Source organism: Heterocephalus glaber, unplaced genomic scaffold, assembly GCF_053883595.1.
Source record: "Heterocephalus glaber isolate CG9 unplaced genomic scaffold, H.glaber_assembly_v1.0 deba00001532, whole genome shotgun sequence".
Classification (NCBI taxonomy): domain Eukaryota; kingdom Metazoa; phylum Chordata; class Mammalia; order Rodentia; family Bathyergidae; genus Heterocephalus; species Heterocephalus glaber.
This window is the reverse complement of record NW_028258330.1, coordinates 17297372-17317542: the sequence shown is the minus strand read 5'-3', so window position 1 is coordinate 17317542 and position 20171 is coordinate 17297372. Positions and strand designations below refer to the sequence as shown.

The 20171-nt window shown below is 42.7% G+C and overlaps 2 protein-coding genes across 8 annotated transcripts in view; both read left to right on the top strand.

Annotated features, from left to right (window-relative positions):
• Nucleotides 1–20171, top strand: part of Shld1 (shieldin complex subunit 1) — a 127976-nt gene that overhangs the window by 87140 nt on the left and 20665 nt on the right. For 6 of the 7 annotated variants that reach the window (XM_013070721.3, XM_021255039.2, XM_021255038.2 and 3 more), the window contains one exon: nt 2801–3277. In XM_013070721.3, coding sequence (XP_012926175.2) covers nt 2801–3243 — 443 coding nt within the window. In that variant the 3' untranslated portion in view covers nt 3244–3277. Of the gene's footprint in view, nt 1–2800; nt 3278–11515; nt 20092–20171 lie in introns of those variants that run through there. The other variant, XM_087188687.1, reaches the window with a different exon arrangement.
• The window catches only part of Chgb (chromogranin B), a 45544-nt gene continuing 28478 nt past the window's right edge, over nt 3106–20171 (top strand). The window contains exon 1 of the mRNA XM_087188678.1: nt 3106–3277. Within this exon, the coding sequence (XP_087044804.1) occupies nt 3256–3277 (22 nt within the window). The 5' untranslated portion in view covers nt 3106–3255. The remainder of the gene's footprint in view (nt 3278–20171) is intronic.

The window sequence follows — 20171 nt, the reverse complement described above, 5'->3', positions numbered from 1 at the left end:
ACCTCATGCAGCACTGTGGGTCCGCATCCCTCTCCCTTCTCCTTTTCTTTGACAGCAATACCATTTGTTAGGCAAGCACTGTTTGCCAAGCCCTGGGCTAAGGCTTTTGTTGCATTGATTGTTTTAATTTTAAAGTGGGCTACCAAAGAAAATTTAGCAATCATCCCTCCAGAGTTTTGTTTAAAAATTTTTAAACAATTTCAAACTCAGAAAATTTGCAAGTACTATATAAATAACTTTTTAATGAATTATTTGAGAGAAAATTGTCAACCTGATGCCCTTCACCCCCCTTACATAACAAAATTAAACTTCACCACAAAATAAGTCACTTCATTCCTACCATCTAATCCACGGACCTTGTTCACAGTGCTCCAAATGTTCCAGTGATGGGCTTTAATAAAAGCATCTAGTTCAAAATCACCTGTTGCATTTAGTGGTTTTGTTTCTTTTCAGTCTCCTGCTGTCTGGAAGTTTCTCAGTGTTGATAAGCTTGATAAGCTGAGAAGTCCTTTCCCACTGTTTCCCTACAAAAGGACCAGAAAGAGGCCAGCATCTGCCTCCTTTCCCTTCCACCCTCTCAGGAGGCTTCACTGGGTGAAGCTTATCCAGCCATGGGGTTGTTGGGAAAAACTGAGGCAGGAGAACTGGGAAGAAGCTTTGGAACTAGCAGAATCGAGGGAAGTTTCTTTAGCTTTCCTTCCATTCCTTCCTTCTTTCCTCTCTCCCTCCTTCCCCTTTCCTTCCTTTTCTCTCCCCCACCCCCTGCCTCCTTTATATGCTTGAGGAGGGAGCATAGGACATAGTTTTAGGCATTCTGGGAACTACTCTAGTGGGAAAACTATCCCTGCTATTAAACTCTATAAAAATATAGTCTTCACTGTTGGTCTCAGTAGCCTGTCTGGCCTCTCTGAGAGTTCTCATTCTCCTTCTGTCTCCAGGCTGAGTCTCGGGCAGTTGAAGACATGGCTGGCGGGTAGACAAGGAGAACTGGAACCAGCCATGAAGTAGTTTATTTTCTGTTTCTTTTTGCAACTTGACCTTTGTTCGTTAAACAAACTCTGTTTCTGTGTTCTCTGATCATTGGACTACTTGTCCTTATATTACAGTAGACGCTCTGAAAGAAAGATCACCTCGTAAAGTCTTTGCTTTAAAGATAAGAAAGCTAGACTGGGCATGGTAGCCCACGCCTGTAGTCCCAACACTCAGGAGGCTGAGGCAGGAGGATTGCTATGAGTTCAAGGCCAGCCTGAACTACCCTAGGAAGACCCTATCTTAAAAAACAAACAAAAAAGTATAAAATTTTAATAAAATGTGTAGCTATATGAGGAATTCTACAAGTTAAATACTTTGAATTATTTTTATGAAGTCTTTGCTTGAACATATTGATAGGAAAGAAAGCCCTGTGTTTCAAAAGACCTGAGAGATAACTATGTTAAGAATAAGAGTGATCAGAGAGGTACAGAAAAGTAAAGAAGGGGTGAGAAGTTGGCTTTGGTTCAGGTTTCTTATTGTCTATGGTTAAATCACATAGTGTATGTTTTACTCCCCCTTCAAAAAACACAAAAGTGGTGGTCTTAATTTAGATATAGTCTATAAGATTGTTATAGGGAGTCCAAATAAGAAAATAACTGTGTAATTGCTCAGAACTGCTCAATTGGGGACTTCCCTGAACTCTTTCTGGAGTGATCTTTCCTAAAAATAATATATGTGTTTGTTTTGGAGATAGGGTCTCCTGTGTCATCCAGGCTGGCCTCGAACTCTCAGCAATCTTCCTGCCTCAGCCTCCCAAGTACTGAGATTATATGCATGAGCCACCACACTCAACTAAAATAATGTTTTTAAATGCATAAAATAAAATAACTGTATAGGATTACCAAGAAAAAATACTGAAAATAGTTATCGAAAAAATGTAAAAAAGTATATTACAATGAATATGTTTTTTCATTAATGCATAAATAATAAGATCTAGCATGAGGTCTATGATAATTTCAAAGTAGTGTGTCTTAGTCTGCTCAGGCTGACATAATAAAATCCCATAACTAGTGGCTTCAGCAACAGTACTGGGGGCTGGAGGTGTAGTGTCAGGGTGCCACTTGGCTGGTTTCTGGCAAGGTGCAGACAGCTGTCTTTGCACTGTGGCTTTTCCTTGCTGCTTGCACATGGAGAGAGAGAAGATTCATATCCCCCTGCCCCCCATCATCTCTTCCTCTTCCTTTCCTTATAAGGGCACAAATCCTATTGGATTAGAATCCCATCCTTATTACCTCATATAATTACCTCCTAAAAACCCTTTACAAATGCAGTCATATGAAGAGTTAAGCCTTCAACACATGAATTTTGTGGGCAAGTAGTTTACAGTTTGGTCCCAAAGTATCTTCAGTACACTATATATGGTATGAGAATAACTGTGATCTCTTGGTAACAAAGTCACAAGGGCTGCTGCTAATGCTGTGGTTTATTGTCTATATTCATCATAGAGGAAAATGCTCAATTTCAGATTGGAGGTTAGTGAAAATAAAGATAAGACTTTTTCCCATCCAAGTTCACAGCCACCCTGAATTTCTACACAGGGACCCTAGATTAGCAACCCCTAATACATGGGAGTAGGATGTTTTTGTTGGGAACCAACAAGTGGCATAACCTGGGAAGGGGGAACAGATTCTGAAGTCAGCTGATTCTGCCATTGCCAGTTCTCTGGAGTTACTTGTGCCAAGCTGAAAAGAGACATCACCTGTTCTTGGCTTAGTTTCTGGTGTTTTTGATTGTGTGTTCAAGAATTGGAATGTGTTTTGTCTTACAGACAGCGGCAACCTAAATGCTGAACAAAAAGACTCTTGGATCTGTGAGAACCTCTGGCCTGACTCTTCTGCCAAAAGCCAGTTGGAGGCCAAGAAAGAGGACAATGGGCTTCGAGAATCCCTGGATAGATTCTATGAAGTGTTCAGCCATCCCCAGCCAGCCTCTGGGGACCCGCTCTTGGCATCTGTCTGCCAGTGCCTGTCTCAGAAAATTGCTGAACTGAGGGGCCAAGGGAGCCAGAAGTACACCCTCCGCAGCTTCCAGATGGCCCGGGTCATCTTCAACCGGGATGGCTGCTCAGTCTTGCGGAAGCACTGCAGGGACACCCGCTTCTACCCACTGCGTGAAGGAAGCACGGCTCTGGATGAGGAAAAGCAGACCCCAGGACTTTCAAAAGCTATCATCCGCTTCCTCTTGCAGCAGAATGTGATGAAAGACCCCTAACTAGGGCTGGTGATGGAAGCAGGCGGCATTGGAGGTGAGACACTGTGGCCAGTGCTCTTGGTGGTCCCCTGAAGTCCCTATTGGCCTTGTGTGCCCAGCCCCAGCTAAGGGCTTTGCAGTTAAATATTGGCACCTGCAACCTGGCCCTGGAGCCAGTCAGCCCATAGGGAGAGCCCTAAGGCCACCCCCCTCCCAGCCACCCTCACTCACAGTACATCACTCCTTTGCTGGGCCCCATGCCCAGCACCTCTTCCCACCTCTTACCTCCTTCCGCCCACTCTTCCCACCTCCTCCACCCACTCCCTTGCTGGTAGGAGTCTCTCCATAATAAACCTCTTCTACCTCAGTCCTGAACTCAGAGTTTACCCCTGGGAGAACCCAATTTAAGGAACTAGGATTCGGTGAAGTGAGGTTTTTGAAGGATACAAAGCTCTTTACTGAATCAAGGATAAGAATTATACCATGTTGTAAAATAAAGATCATGTGATTGAGAACATAGATGCTAAAATGATATAAAGATTTAAATACGCATCCTTACTCCTTAATCATGCCTTTGGCCCCCTCTCCAAAGCTAGACTCCTTGTTTTATAATATTAACTGAATGTGGAAGGAGCATTTGGACCACATAACAGCTAAAATTCACAAATTAAAAACGCAAAAGTTTCTTCATCTCCATCAGATTGCAGTGTGAAAATTGAGAGGGCAACAAATGCACGTCAGCCACTTGGCTACATGTGAGCACAGTTAGGAGCTGGGAGGCTACACTGTGTGGCCTCATCAGTTTGCACCTGAAGTGAGTAAGGAGTCCTGTGCCTGGCTGGGTCCTCCTTCCTCTTGTTGTTTTTGTCTTCTGCTGTCTGCTGCCCATTCTCTGTCATCCTCCGAGCAGTGAGCCCTCACCCCTGCCCCATCTTTGTCCTGTACCTAGAGCTCAGAACAACCTCTCAGAATAGGGCTGCCCTGCCCGTCCTCCAGGCCCGAGTTCTGAGTAGTCTGCAGGCTAGCACTGGCAGATGCTCCACTCTGCGGGTTGTGTCTTAAACCCTGGTCTGAGACTCTTGGTAGAATTACATCACCTGGTACCGGGCTCTTTGTAATTGGAAGCCTTATACTAATCCCTGGTTTGATGGTTCAGGAGGATTCCGTGGACACAAAGGGTTACATCACTTGTTTGGGGAAACAACAAAAGCTGCAACTCTGCAATTAGATTTTGAGAAACTGGAGGTGAAGTTTAAATGACAGAAGACTCCAGAAGCTTTCCAGAAATAGAATTATGCACATGGGGCAGGCTGAAAGTGTAAGTTAAAAGTGAGAGGGGCTGGGGATTTAGCTCAGTGGTGCCACCACCTGCCTCACAAGTGGAAGGTCCTTGGTACCAAAAATAAATAAATAAATAAATAAATAAATAAATAAATAAATAAATAAATGTATGTGAGGGCACCCTCTTAGGAAGGTATCTTGGGGACTCTTGGATGGAGAGAAGCCTTTTAAAGTTAGCAACAATGCACAAAAGCCTTTAGTTCAGGGAAGATGAGAGGCTAGAAATGGTTCTGAACTGAAGGGCAGAGACAGAAGTAGATGGAGACCTATATGGCAGGAAATTGGAGATGAGTAGGCCTTCAACAGGCCCTGGAGAAAGCAAGACTGCAAGATCTCCTCTGACAAGCAATTGCCTGCCTCCCCCTATTCATTGGCCCCCAAATAATCGAGAGACCCAGTGGGACTTGTAATTGAAAACCTGTAGGTTACTTTTTAAGGTTGCTGTTTTTATTGTTTCTTGGTGTGAAGCATATTAATAGATGCCCTTGAAGAGTGTTGTCATCTTTTGTGTTATTCAGCCACTGAAATATTTGCAATTAGTCTCCATGGCTACCAACAAAAGGAAAATGGATTATTTTATACTGTTTTTAGAGTAAAAACATGCATCTATTTAGATGTCCATGTTGGAAAGCAGCGGCTTCTATTTTACATCAGAAAACTTATAATCTTCATTAACATGAGTGCCCAGGGTATTCAGCAGCTGGAAGACGATGAAAGCTGAGAGTGTAGAAGCCTAAAAGCCAGAATCACCTTAGGGTAGAAGGGTGTGGTGTGTGTTACTCGTATCTGAGTAAGTGTTTGTGACAGCCCAGTATAAGATATTTGATTCTCTGCAGCCCTACTCCTTAATTTGATCTCTGTGAGGTGAGGGTAACATTTTCCATTTATCTCTGGAAACCTTTAATAAAGGTTAAAAGATAAGGATACCAAGGCTCTGGCCTTTGACATTATTGTCTAATTTGACCCTACTGATAACTTTGCTGACATCTTTTCATCCCATGAACATTGTGGCTGGCCTATGAATCTGTAGCCCTTCTCAGACCTATGGGGCCCTTGGTGAAGACGAATTTGCTTGCAGAAGTATCAGTACTCTAAAGAGAACTATTACTGGCATGTTAAATTAGAGCAGTGTTTTCCATTTCATTAGTCTATTGCTTAGGGTGGCCAGTGGTGCTGGACTGAAACCCAGCCCAGGTCCTTGTACATGCTAAGCACGTGTCTTCCAAGAGCCATCCCCCTACTTCGCCTCTTTGTCTAACCTGTTCAAGGGCACAGATAACACATCTTATTACCAGCAATTAGCACAAAACAATGCAGCAAGACTTGTGAGACTTTCAAAGCTTTTAAAACATTTTATTGGAGTATAGTTATACAGAAAAGTGCATATCATATAAGTGAACACCAGGATGATTTTCACACACCCATCGCCTGTACAACCAGGTTTTTGCCTGAGTGACAGGGAGAACCAGCCAGCTGCCTGGGCCCCATCTAAGTGGCAGTGCTCTGGCCAGTGTTTCTCTGCTTGCTGGGAACACACAGTCATGTTAGATGCCACATGGACAAACAAGGTTTATTTTAATTGTTGATCTGTTCAGTTCAGTATGTAAGTACTATATCAAATCCATGCTTTCACAGATGCTATGTAGAATGAGCTCAATATAAGTATTTAAACATTTTAAAGTACTGTAATTTAAGAATTAATAATAAAGCAAGTAACACAGAGATATGTCAAAAATGAAAAAAGTGGTATAGGGAAAGTGGCTGCAGTTTGGAATGCTGTGGGGTACATAATGTCTGCACTCCCTCCCCGCCGCCACAGGGAGAAGCGTCCACCAGACCAGCTGGTGCCTGTCTTCATCTCTCCTTATCCTGTAGTCACAACGCAAATTCTTTTAAAAAAGCAAGACATGTATGGATATCCAGAAAACTGAAAAGAAAAGAGTAGCCCCAACAAACATAAAAATATTTTAACTCTATGACAGAAGGAGCAACAAAACAGAAATAGACACATCAAAGGAAAAGAGTCTAGGAAGGGATACATCTCAGTGCGGGTAGAAATTGAGTACTGTGGATGGTGAAAGCGGCATTTCAAACCCATAAGGAAAAGGGAGTGTTGTTAGCAATGATCTTAGTGTAATTGGCTCCCCACTTTGGGAAGAGAGTAAAAAGGCTGGATTTTTCATCTCATGTCTCATACCAAAAGTAATTCCAGATGGATTAAAAATTTCAAAGTAAAAATCACAAAAATGCCAGGCTAAAACATAAGTTATAAGTATATAGTATGTATATACATATATATAATTTATATACACATATATATGAGATAGATAGATGGAGGGAGTTATCTTGGAATATCTCTAAGGATGGTTTAAAAAACTGAAAATTTGATGAAATTGACTACCTAAAACATAAAACTTCTGGGCTGGGGATTTAGCTCATTGGTGCCTCACCTGCCTGACAAGCACAAGGTCCTGAGTTTGATTCCCGGTACTAAATAAATAAATAAATAAAAATATAAAACTTCTGCAGGCAACATATATATATATATTTATCATAATAAGATCAAACAGAGTCTCTTTTTCTTCAACAAACAGAGTTCATACAAATCATTGGGAAAACAACCAAAGAGGAAAAATTGGCAAAGGACATGAACAGGAAGTTAGGGGGGAAACCCCATATAAATGCTCCTCGGTTTATGGTGGGTTCATGTCCTTATAAACCCATTATCAGTTGAAAATATTGTAAGGCAAAAATGTATTTCATACACTTAGCCTACGAAGCATCACAGCTTAGCAGTACAGTGCACTGTAGAACAGTGGTTGTTCACCTTAGGAATGCATGGGATTGGAGCTGTGGCTCTGCAGCTGGCCAGCATTTCAAGACAGCATCAGATATCCCAGGCCTGGGAAAAGATAAAAATTCTAAATTTGAAGTTCTGCTTATTCTGAATGCATATCACTTTTTTTTTTTTTTTTGGTACCAGGGATCGAACTCGGGTCCTTGCGCATACTAGGCAGGCAGCGGAACCACTGAGCTAAATCCCCGGCCCTGCATATCACTTTTTTACCATCATAAATATTTAAAATTGTAAGTCAAAGCATTATAAGCTGGGAACTGTCCAGATAGGTACGTAGATAGAAGATAGACATAGATATGGCTAATATGAAATCATGCCCAATTAAACTTAGATGTAAAGAACTGCAATTTAGAACAAGATGGCCTTTGTTTTTGCCTGGTTTCTTGACTTTTGCATTTTGGCGAGGTGGAGGTGCAGGAAGGGGAACTGGTCTGGCCTTTCTCAGGGCAACTCGGCAGCCTCTGTCAAAATCGTAAGAGCGCACCTTTTTTGAACCAACAACTCATCCGTTCCACCCCTTCGAACGACTGCTACAAGTGGGGCTGCAGCTGCTAAACCGATCTTGAAGCTCTTCCGCTTTCCCAACACAGAGGAAGAGTAATTTCGGGTAGTGAGGAGCGCCCTGGGGACCACACGGGCGGATGTGGTGACTCAGGGGCGGGCACAGTGCACTGAGCGGCCTCTGGCAGCCTGGGACAGTGACACTGGAGGTGCAGGGGCAGCAACAGTGGCGCAGGGGCTGGGCGCGAAGCTGGGGGAGCTGGGAGCCGTGCGTCGAGTTAGTACAGAGCTCAGCCTGGCCGGGCTTGAAGCCCCGTGGAGGACAGGGTGGGAGATGAATTTCAGAAGCAGTCTCTAGGTCAGGGTAAGGAATTTGTATTTTATTCTAAGGACCGTGGGGAACAATTAGAAGATTTTAAGCAAGAAAATAAGATGGGTTGCTATAGTTATAGCAACTTAGAATTTGTTAAGGATAACATTTCAAAGTGTTGCTGAAGAATGAATGTCTAACAAATGGTAAGCTCTGCACCTCAAATTCTGTACAAAAATAAATTCCAGACGGTTTGAGGATCTAAATATATAAAAAAAAACCCCACTATAAAAGTCACAGATGTGGGCTGGGGATTTAGCTCAGTGGTTTTGCCGTCTGCTGCCCAAGCGCAAGGACCCGAGTTTGATCCCTGGTACAAAAAAAAAAAAAGTCACAGATGACAGTGTAGGTAAGCATTTTTATAATCTTTGCACGAGGAAGTCCTTCCTAAAACAGATGGAGGTGCAAAACAAAAGTCAGACAGTTTGGATGACAAAAGAATTAACAACTTTAGAGTCAAAGATATATCTGTGTAATGGTATTGTGGTTTTGTGAGAAAATATACCCTTTTTATTTGTTCCCTTTTTTTCTGGTATCAGAGATCGAACTCAGGACCTTGCACTTTCGAGGCAGGTGGAACCACTGAGCTAAATCCCCGGCCCAGTCCTACCTACTGTTGACAAAGATGTGGGGACATAGGCACTCTTAGGTGAAAGTGTGGGCAATGAAAATATAGCTGAAAATTAAAAATATAGACCTACTTCCTGCCATGTTTCTTCTTGCCCTTGAGTTAGTGGTGGCTTTGGCCACACCCTTAACCAACATGTTTTAAGGTAAGGTGGTCGAATGCTTACTAAATGTTGACTATCATTTCAAACACCACTGTTATCAGACCCATTTTACAGACAGGGAAGCTGAGGACAAGGAGCTACTGGGTAGGAGAGGTGACCCTGGAGCCCATACTTACTTCCTGTTCTACCACGCTGCCCTTTCTTCTCAGGGCCATCCCATGTGTAGTTCCTTCTGCCAAGAAGGTCCCTTCCTGAGAGAAGTATTTTCTCTTCACCCTTTCCTTCACCTCCCACTACCACTGGGAGGGTCTCCCTTTTATATAGTCCCACAGCACCGTGAGCCTTAACTTCATGACTTGATTACCCCAAAGAAGTGTAATAATAATGCAGCATTACATTCCCCCACCCTGTCAGAGGAACACGAGCTCTATTTTGTTCTCCCTGCCTGGTAAACCTCATGCAACAGACACTGGTGCTCAGCCATTTGCAGTCATCAAGCAAAACACAGGAAGATGTCTCTGTGTATTAGAGGCATCTCTTGAAGGATTTGGAGGTAAAATGGCTTAGTACAATTCACTTTAAAGTGCTTCAATAGGGCTGGGGATTTAGCTCAGTGTTTTCGCTGCCTGCTGCGAAGTGGTAGGACCCGACTTCGATCCCCAGTACCAAAATAAATAAATAAATAAATAAAGTGCTTCAACAGAAGCAAAGTGAAGCAGACTTGATCAGTTTCATTTGCGTGTTGTTGGTTGGATACATCCAAATACAGGACAAACCAGCCCACTTTTTGCTGCTTTTGGACTCTACATACTTGTTTGCTTCTTTCCCCTCCCCAGTCCTATTCGCTTGGGTCACTTCCCAGTGCTTGGCCCTCCAAGACTCTGCTTTCCTCTCCCAGGGAATATCATCCTCCCTCTGAGTTGAGCACAGTCCTCATGGACAAGTTTACTATCAGAGAAAGAACATTAAGGTGATCCGAATAAGAGCCCCTTTGATGTAAGGGATTTTTCTCTACGGATGTGCTGTGGACTAGGGCAGGCCTGGGTGCTGGTTTGAAACCCACTGGTCTTATTCTATCATTGCATTTTTTTGTTAAATCCCTGAGAGCTGTGTACTGGAGATAGTGGTTTTACCAGCAACTGAACCAAGAGTTTTCCAAATTCCCCCAAGTGAATCCTTTCCATCTGCTGTCTCTCTGGGTGGTGGATGTGTGGAAAACACAGTCTTAGCATCCCTGCCCTCTGTTATCTTCTCTTCTACTTCCTTGAGCCTTTGGAGCTTACTGTCAAACGTCTTAAACACCATGGATTATTTCATAAGAATGGGATTTGTGTTTATCCAAATGGTGTCGGGAGCAATGCTACATAATTTTAGGGAAAAATCATTTGATTAGGCCTAGTTCTCCTGCCTACAGCCCAGCTATGTCTTTCTGAGACATAATTCCATTTTGGCCTTGGGTCACAACTGAGACTCAATGATCCGGTGATGCTGTGATTCTCCAGGACAAGATTACACCAGCTGAAGACATCCTGGGAGGAACAAAATCTTCATCTACTCAGTTCCTCATTGTTCTTGGATTATTACATCTCGTTTGCTTGGATGTGCTGAACTCTCTGCAAGTCATTTGTTACATTTGTTTCTCCAGGTGCGGTAAGCTGGGGCTTTCGTCTTTGCCGCCCAGAGCAGCCCTGATCAGACCCAAAGCTCAGCTTCTTCTCAAAGTCTTATTTTTCTACCTTTCCTGTAATTCGCCTTATGCTGCCATGCCTCGAAGGAAACTAGGACTTACTACAGAGGTTCTAGTAATGTCCCCTTTCCCTGTTCCCTACAAAATGGTCAAAGTTTTCTGGTTGCCTTTGTAAGTGCTCCCAAAGGACTTCTCTCTAGAAGGTGTGAGAAACATTTGGATCTAAACTGTGCTCTTGTCAGACGCTCTGGTTAGAATCCCTGGCAGCAAGGATGCAGTAATCCCTAACTCACCTGTTCTAGTTTTTCTACCATCTTGTATCTTCAGACACCTCCTTCTTCCTCTTCCTTTTCTATCATATACTTACAGGCCTTCTTTATCTTTAAACACACACACACATGCATACACAACACACATCTATACACACACACATACACAAAAGCCCTACCTATTCATAGTTTGCTTCTGTCCAGCACCTCCTCTTCCCTTTGGCCACATCTCCTGGACCCAGGAAATAGCTAAGACACAGTAAAGTGGTAGAAGTTGGAGACAAAGAAGACCTGGCTCTGCCACTGTGCATCCCCAGCTTATTCACTTGATTTCTCTGGGTCTCTTTCCTTATCTGCAAGTTACAGATGTGAGGTGATTGCTATGTCTCAGAATCCTTATGAGGCTCTCGTGGGCCAGTAACTGCTCATTATAAGCATGCAAAGTATGCCTGAACATGCTTGGTGAGTTACAGGGTGTGGTGAAAGTGTGAGTGGCCCCACTTATTCACGCTCAGTACTTATCCTTTTCTAATTCAGCCTCCGCTGGCACTGCTGCTCAGGAGAAGTCCCATCCAGTCACCACAGTGACCAGCACCATCTCTCTGGAAAGTAAAGCCCCTTGTCCACCACAACTTCAGAACGCAGTAGAACTTGTTAAAAAGCCTCTGTGTTGGAATGAAGCTGGAAATCACTAAGAGAAGACTGTAAGAGTATCTTCAAACACTTGAAAATTGAACAGCACACTTCCAAACAAGTTAAACAAAAAACTTCCAAACCCACAGATCCAGGACTAAAGTCTCAAAGTAGGGGTGGGGAGGACATTGAAATGAATGAAAATGAAGAAATATAACAGTGAGGTGCAGCTAATACAGTGCTAAACAGGAAATTTATAGCAGTAGATGCTTACACTAGACGCGAGGAAAGCATACCCATAATTTAAGTTCCTACCTCAAGAAATTAGAAAAAGAACAGCAAAATAAATCCAAACTAAGCAGAAAGTGGGAAATAATACAAATGAGAGCAGAAATCAATAAAACTGACAACAACAAAAAAATCACAAATCAATGAAACCAAAATCTGGTTCTTCAAAAAACAATCAGTGAAACTGAATAAACCTTACAAATCAGACACACCACTGTTCTGTGTGGCAGTGGGTATATGAGCCTACACGCGGCGAAACTGCATAGGACTAAATATATACATGAGTATGAGTCAAGTGGCGGCATCCGAACAAGATCTGTCTATCAAAGGCAATATCCTGCTTGTGATAGTATACCATGATTTTGCATAATAATATCCTGAGGGAAACTGGATGAAGTGTATATATAGGATCTCTATTATGTCTTAGACCTGTACATGAATCTAATTACCACAAAATTTAAAGTTTACTTTAAAAAATTTTGAGGGTCAACAACTTGTGCCAGATTTAGCTGGCCACTTAGTTGGGGTGACTCATGCAGCTCAGCTGGTGCGGAGTGCTCTAACATGACCTTGCAGGTCCAGCAGTTGGGGCTGGCTATCCACTGGGCATGGGATAGAGGTAGTTCCAAGAGGGTGCCCTTGCCCCCCTGCACAAAGCATTCTTCAACCCACTGCTGGCATGCCACTGGCCAAATCACATCACACAGCCATGCTCAGAGTTACCACGGGTGGCGACTACACACAGGTGTGAACAGAAGGATGTGGGACTCATTGGGTGCCACTTTTGAAATTACCTTTCACAAAGGATGGGGAAATTTTTTAACTCTCTCTCTCTCTCTCTCTCTCTCTCTCTCTCTCTCTCTCTCTCTCGTACCAGAGATCGAACTCAGGACCTTGCACTTGCTAGGCAGGCTCTGTGCCACTGAGCTACATCCCAGCCCTATTTTTCTTCATGGACATCTATCATTTTCATCTGCCCAAATATATTTTAATACCTCTCCACATTTAGAAATTTTCCAGCCTTGGGAATACACCTTTCCCAGCTTCCTTTGCTAGTGTGCTACAGACACATGACTTGGCTTCCACTAACCAGACACAAGTGTGGGACTTGAAGTGACCTGTGAAGAAACAGGCGGGGCAGGGGGCATGTATTTGGTTGGAGCTGGAGGAATAGGGAGCAGCGTATTTCTGACACTAGCAGGGGTGGCAGTAGCTTCTTGGCAAAAGTGGGTGACTCAGCTTGGCGAGGATAAGAAAGATATGCAGGCCAGAGCTGGCACAGGAGTGGGGCAGCCAGAGCTCCCTTGTCATACTAATTCTGTGGTGTGACTTGAATTGTTACTGGAATCCCAGCCTATAATTTATCCCTCCAGCCCTTTCAACATTTTGGTGCATTTCTAGCAAATCCTTTTCCTGCTTAAACTAGCTGGGGAGGATTCTGTTGCCTGTACCTGGTAATGCTAATGGATAAAATAAATGCTTTTTGAAATATCAGCCGTATGGACATCTTGCCTATTCAAAAATAAACAAAAATTCAGTTTTAAAGTAAATAATGTGCTTGCACAGGCAGGCTGTTCTCCACCCCCCGTCTTTATCCCTTAGCCTGATGGTTACTTCTTTTCTCTCCTGCCCTGGACCTCTCTTCTTTCCCTGAGGCAGTCTTGAGTTCAGGTTGAACCATATGAAACCATTTTCTCTTGGTCCAAATAGCCAAGCACCAGCAATTTCCCAGTGTTTGACTTCACACGTGCCCTTTTTTTGGACTGCTCCTCTTTCAAAACTTCGATTATCATCTATCTACCAAATTCCAAGTCTTTACCAAGTTCCTGTCTGATAGCTCTAATTTCCCATGGGACATTCTAGTCACACATGTCCTTGTCACCATAAGCAACATGTTTTAATAAAACCAAGTGTATCCTCTTTCCCGCAGGCCAACAGTCTTATTGGATGTCTCTAAATCATCATTGACATTAATATTTCCTACATCACTTGGGCTGGATAAAGTGTGCTTTCGTTATGACTCTAAACCAAATGGTGGTTTAGAGCTGAGATGCAGGAGCCAGACTGTTTGGATGTGAATTTGACTCTGTCATTTATTCAGTGTGTGTCCTTAGACATGTAAATTATATTTACTGTGTGTCTCAGCTTCCTCATCTGTAAAACAGTATTTACCAATAGGACTTAATTCAGGAAGTGCAAATCAGTTCATATTTGTATAGTGCTGAGAGCTCTTGGATTTGTCTTTGCTTTCTCAGCCAATTGCCATTACCTGCTTCAGATTTTTGTCTCCCTAAGCCCTGCTCAGGGTTCTGCCTGCCTCCAGCTCTCCCTGTCCCAGCCTCTCCCACACTTGCTCCCATACTGATCTTCCCGAATCACTGAGGGGATCTGATCCCACCCCCTCCCAAGCTCCTCCCACATTCCTTGGAGTTGACCCTCCAAAGCGTTGGTTGGTTCTACCCAACCACTCATTTATACTTTTAATCCTACATAACAGGGCCATCTTTTAGCTGCTAGCATATGGACATTTTCCTTCTCTGAATAGACAAAGTTTCTGAAGGCCAGATTGCTTATTCTACCAACATCAGGCATGGGTCAGTGCTGGCTGGGGACACTGATTGATGGTATGAATTTGTTGTGCATTCACATCTCCTGTCCAGCTACTGATAGAGTCAGCTTGACAACCTCTTTCCCTTCCACAATGGAAACCATATAATTTTAAAACCAAGAACAAGCAGCTGGAATGGGAGGTAGGTTTGCACCTCTGAGAGACATCATGGCAGAAGGAAGAGTCCAATTGCAGGCATGAGAGGCAACAACAGTGCCATTAACAAACAGGTCATTGAGCAAGGCTCATACAAATCCTGTGGACCTCATTTCTGCATCTGGAAAATGAGGACATTAGCACAGTTCCGGATGCCCTTCCAGCTCAAACATTCTGTGACAAATCTCCAAGAGGGTGGATTCGGAAACTGATTTTCAAATTGATTGAGCAGCATGGAGTTATTGGATGGAGAATTAAACCACTGTTCATAACAATTCATTTCCTGAGCATAGCCTATCAACCAATGTTTATTAAGCCCCATTTACTCTGCAGTACCAGGGCTGAGTGCTATGGAAACAGAAGTGATGTCTCACAGGATCCCTAGCCTCAAGGAGTTCATTATATAATCTGAGTTTATTATATAATAAAAGCTTACCATGCTCATGATCCAACAAACTTCTCTTTGTTTACCTAAAACTCCTTTTGTAAAGTAAGAAAGTTATATTTGAATCATTGCATATAATCCCTATGTAAGCTAAGGGTTCTGTGTATCATTTCTACCTTACTCGATTTGAAACACACACATATGCTGTATGTTTAGATATAAACATGCATTTAGATGCAAATATTTAAGATGCCTTCATTTCCAGGTTGAGATTTGAGAATATTGTAATATACCAAATGATATACCAAATATTCACGAAAGTAGAGGATATTGTATTGTGAGCCCCATGTGCTAATCAGCCATCAGCTTCCTGCTGTTCTTTTCCATCAATTCCCCTCCCTTTGTGTGTATATTAAGTTACTGCCTCTAAAGCTATCAGTGTGTGGGGAGGCTTCTTGATTGATCTCCCATTTTTTGTAGCCCAAGGTCAGCACAGTTCACGCCCATGCCACACCCACTGCACCATGCCCACAAGTTTGAAAGTACCCAAACTAGCTCTACTGGGCAAGAGAAAAGTGCACTAATCACTGCTTTGATGCCCTAGCAGTGTCAAAGTATTATAGCCATTTCTAAATATTTACTGTCAATTTCCATACTTATTACAGACCAACAGCATGCAGTTTGCAAACTGGCACCAATCCATAGACCACACTTTGAGTAGCACTGTACTAGAGTGTTTTAAAGCAAACCCCAGGCATTATTTTATTGCACCTGTAAGTCCAACTGGTATCTCCAATGGATAAGGACTTTTTTTTAACAATCAAAATAGTGCTAGGACTCCCAAGAAAATCATCAGTAATTTCTTAACATCTAGTATTTAGTTCATGCTCAATTTTTCCAGTTGTCTCACAAGTGTCTTCTTACAGTTGGTTTGCTTTACTCAGGATCCAAATAAGGATTTACTGTTGCACTGGATTGATATACCTCTTAAACACCTTTTGAACTATGGTAGACTCCCTTTGCTCTAAAAGCTGTTTTAGGGCCAGGGATTTAGCTCAGCGGCACCATGCCTGCCTTGAAAGTGCAGGGTCATGAGTTCAATCCCTGGTAGCAATAAATAAATAAATAAATAAATAAATATAAAAGAAAAGCTATTTTAAACCACCTTCCAGATAGATTGGTTGACCTTTAACTGTGAAAGTTTTTCTCACCCATCATATTTCAACTTTTTATTTTGTTTTATTTTATTCTGCATTTGCCATAGTGTGACCCCTCCCTTTGCTTACAGGAAGGCTTTTAAAACCCTCTGTAACTTACATGTTAACAGTCACATTTCCCACTCACCACACTTGTTTTCAGGACTACAGAACTGTTTAGATTGCTTTGCATGTAAAGCTGCCAGTAGTATCTCTCACTGTCTTATCATCTGAGATACTCTTTGTCCCAACAGGCCCATTTATAGAGCAGTCACCTGTGAATATTATTAAATGAACTCTTGGTTTTCTTGGCCTTGACATGCCAAAGTGGTGCTTGCCAGACACATTCACTTCTTTGGGGACCGATGCATGCATGTAACGTCTGTTGACACTCAAGTGGTTTGATTTGGACCAGACCCATCTGTGGTTTTCACGCAACGACACATTTTCCCACACCCTCACTCCCACCACTAAGGATGCAGAAACCCTGATATCTTTGAAACTTTACTGGCCAGAGCACTTTGTGTAGAATCATAGAACTTTAGGACAAGAGCATAGCAATTAAGCAGTCAAGCACTACAAAGGAAACAAAGGTCCCCACAACTATCTAGGTTTCCCCTGGACAAGAGCCCAGAGGAGACTCGGCTGCACTGTGGGACATCAATTTCTGTGCAGGCAAGGCTCTGAGTTGCAGAAGAGAGAATTGGACTCTGGCTGATTTTTATGGAAGGACAGTAAGTGGCTAACAAAATTGGTTGCAAATTTGGATACCAGGTTTTGGAAACAGGCAAGATTTGAGGGAGACTAGCCAGCTGGGACACAACCAAGGTCATGCTTCAGGGACAGCTTGGTTAGAATGCCCCTAACTCTTGCCTTGCTGCCACTCAGCCTGTTGGACAGCATCACAGCTGAGCACAGGAGCCAGATAACCACTGCTATATGGAATTCTACGCCCTGAGTCTAAATTAAAAGTCCTAATGGGAACATTTGATTTGCTGAGTCTCGATTATATGACTTTCAACTGGTAAGCAAGTAAAGTCCAGGGAAAGGACATTTGGTGTGGTTCCTGACTATAGTAGGAAGGAGATCCTGCTTCCCATCACCAACCACACCACTAAGGAAAGGGCATGCAGATGCCAAATAACCACCTGTAATGGCAAATGACTGTGACACACTTGAGCTTCCGCTAGCATTTAGACAGCTAACAGCTATTATCTATGGAGGCACTTCCTACCCCCACCCCTGCTATATATTGGACTGGGGCAGAGATGAAATGGAACATAGGAGATTTGATGAGATACAGTAAGGATTCTGCCACTGTTCTTTCAGTGTATTTCTGATGGCTCTCAAATTCCATAATGGGAGTGTTGTTGTGTGGCTTAGTAATACAAGGCCAGAGCTGACACTGTGACAGCTGTTCCCAAAGGCACTGTTTCTTTGTTACCAGGAAAAGGTGCCCTTGCATTTTCTGGGCTGAGGTAAAAGTGCTTGGCAGGCCCTGTCTTCTCTGCTTTCTAATGGCCTTAACGGATTACAAGATGGAAAATAATGACCCAGAAAGACCTTCAGAGAATGTGTCTACTGGCTGTGTGTCTAGTTTATGTTCCTCTCAGAAACACACTGAGGCAAAAATTCAAGTACAAGTTGTTTATCCAAATAGAGGGATAGGAACTAAGCCAAAGAAGGGAAGGAGGCCAGTAAAAGGTACATTAGAAAGCAGGTTACTTATGCGGGCAACTGGAGATTCATCCTACTGGGTAGCTCTGGGAACCAGTGGACAGTCCTGCACAAGGATTGTGGGAGCTAAGGATTTAAACACCAGTTCCCATCAGTCTTCATTTGAAGGCAACAACTGAGCAGGCACTAATTCTCCAGCACTTTTGGCCTGCTGTATGCATGGACAGAACAGACCTTGCCCACCAGACAAAACCCTCGGGCAAAGAGACAGAATCTGCCAGTTGGAAGTGAGGCTGATGTGCTCAAAATGCTAAGGCCCAAGAGGTACAGACAGGACACCCTCAGCACTTGCCACCGTATTTTCACCCTCATCCTCCAAACATGGATAGACTTTGTGTTGTTCCCCACTCATTCAAAACCGAACAGAAATCTTCCCAGAATCAGTCAAAGGGTCCCCACCTCTGCTACCACCAAAACCCAATTTCCAATTGGTACAACTTGCTCATCTCACTCCTGCACAATAACCATCCAGCATGTTGCAGGGTCACTCTGCAGTTTTGTCCTCTTTCCACCCTGCCCAGTAACTCATTACAGCCCACAGATTCTGGCCCTAGCCCTAGAATGACTGACTCACTGACTGACTCCTACGTCCTTCCACTCAGCAAATGTCCTGGCTGTTTGGAAATGCTGCAGCCCATAGCCACTATGCTTTTGGCAGGTCTTTGTCAGCTTTGAAGGTTTTGGAAAGATTTATAATTTGCTGAATATGATTGGTCTTAGGTACAGAGCCATGATCTTGATGGAACAGAATAGTTTTCTGGGAAAAAAGGTTGAGATCCTTCAGGACTATGCATAGCATTTGCTTAAACCAAGAGCCAGTCAGCTATGAATCGGCAATTTAACAATGTCTGAAAGAGGCTGGGATGTTAGTTAAAGCAGAAATATTGGCTCTGTTCTCTCTGACATTTACCAAGTCAGTTGAAAGACTGTCTGAGGTTTACCTTGTGATTTTGTGTTAATGAAGAAATCCTGAAATATATCTTTCTGGTTTTCATCGTTTACTTTTTCCTTTATGTAACCTAAGTACCAGACCTTAGTATAATGAGATATTTCAGAATCAGGTGGCTCTATCAAAAAGGACATTTAGAAATCATTTTGAGCAGTTTCTCTCCCTCCAGATAACACCTCACTTAAACAACTAACAGGATGCCACTTACCAGTCCCAAAGGAGAGTCCGACAAATGCCACCACTTGCTATTCTCAGTGTCTGCTCTTTATAAACCCTGAACTTCTCCTTGCTTGGATTCCAGATTCAAATTTTAAATAAATGTCATGTGACTGCCTTGATCCTACAAAGATTTGCTCTGTAGAACACCATGAGTAATCTATGACCGTGTTAGTATGCAAGATCATAATATGCAACTCTCTGAAGTCAAATTCAGTCATTTGTGGACTTTAGTCCTGTAGGAAAGCACTTTAAAAACATATGTAGCCGGGGATTTAGCTCAGTAGTTTCACCACCTGCCTCGCAAGTGCAAGGTCCCGAGTTCAATCCCCGGTACCAAAAAAAAAAAATGTAAAACTTGCTTTGAAATGCATCAACAAAACATAATTAATTAATGGATAGATAAATGGCGATCAACAATGTTATGGTTTAGATCTAAAATATCCCTCAAAAGTCTGTGTGTATAGAAGTGGGGCTTTTGGAAGGTGATTGGATCAAGGGGTGCTGTACTCATCAGTGATCCCTTGCTAAGTTCAGAGCTGAATGTGTTTAGGAGGGGTGGGGCCTGGTCAAAAGAGATGAACTGAAAGGGTATAGTCTTGTCTCTGGCTTCTTCCTTTCTCTCTGCTTCCTGGCTGCCATAGATTGAGCAGCTTTCCTCTACCATCCCATTTCACCATGATATTTCTGACTTGGAGCCAGCTGCCTGTGGACTGAACCCTCTGAAACCATGAGCCAAAATAAATCTGTCCTTTAAATTGTGGGTGTTGGGTATTTTATCCCAGTGATGGAAAAGTGACAAAAACAGCTAGATAGACATGAAACAAGCAAGCATAGTAAATGTTCATGGCAAAAATCTAAAAGGTAAGCATACAGGTGTTATTTGTAAAATTTTGCCTATTTTCTATATATTTGAATTTTTCATAATAAAATGTTGCAAAAATATATGTACCATATCTTTCTGGTATATTAAGTGTCTACCTACATATATTTATTTATAAAAACTTGGAGTTTTAAGTTACCAC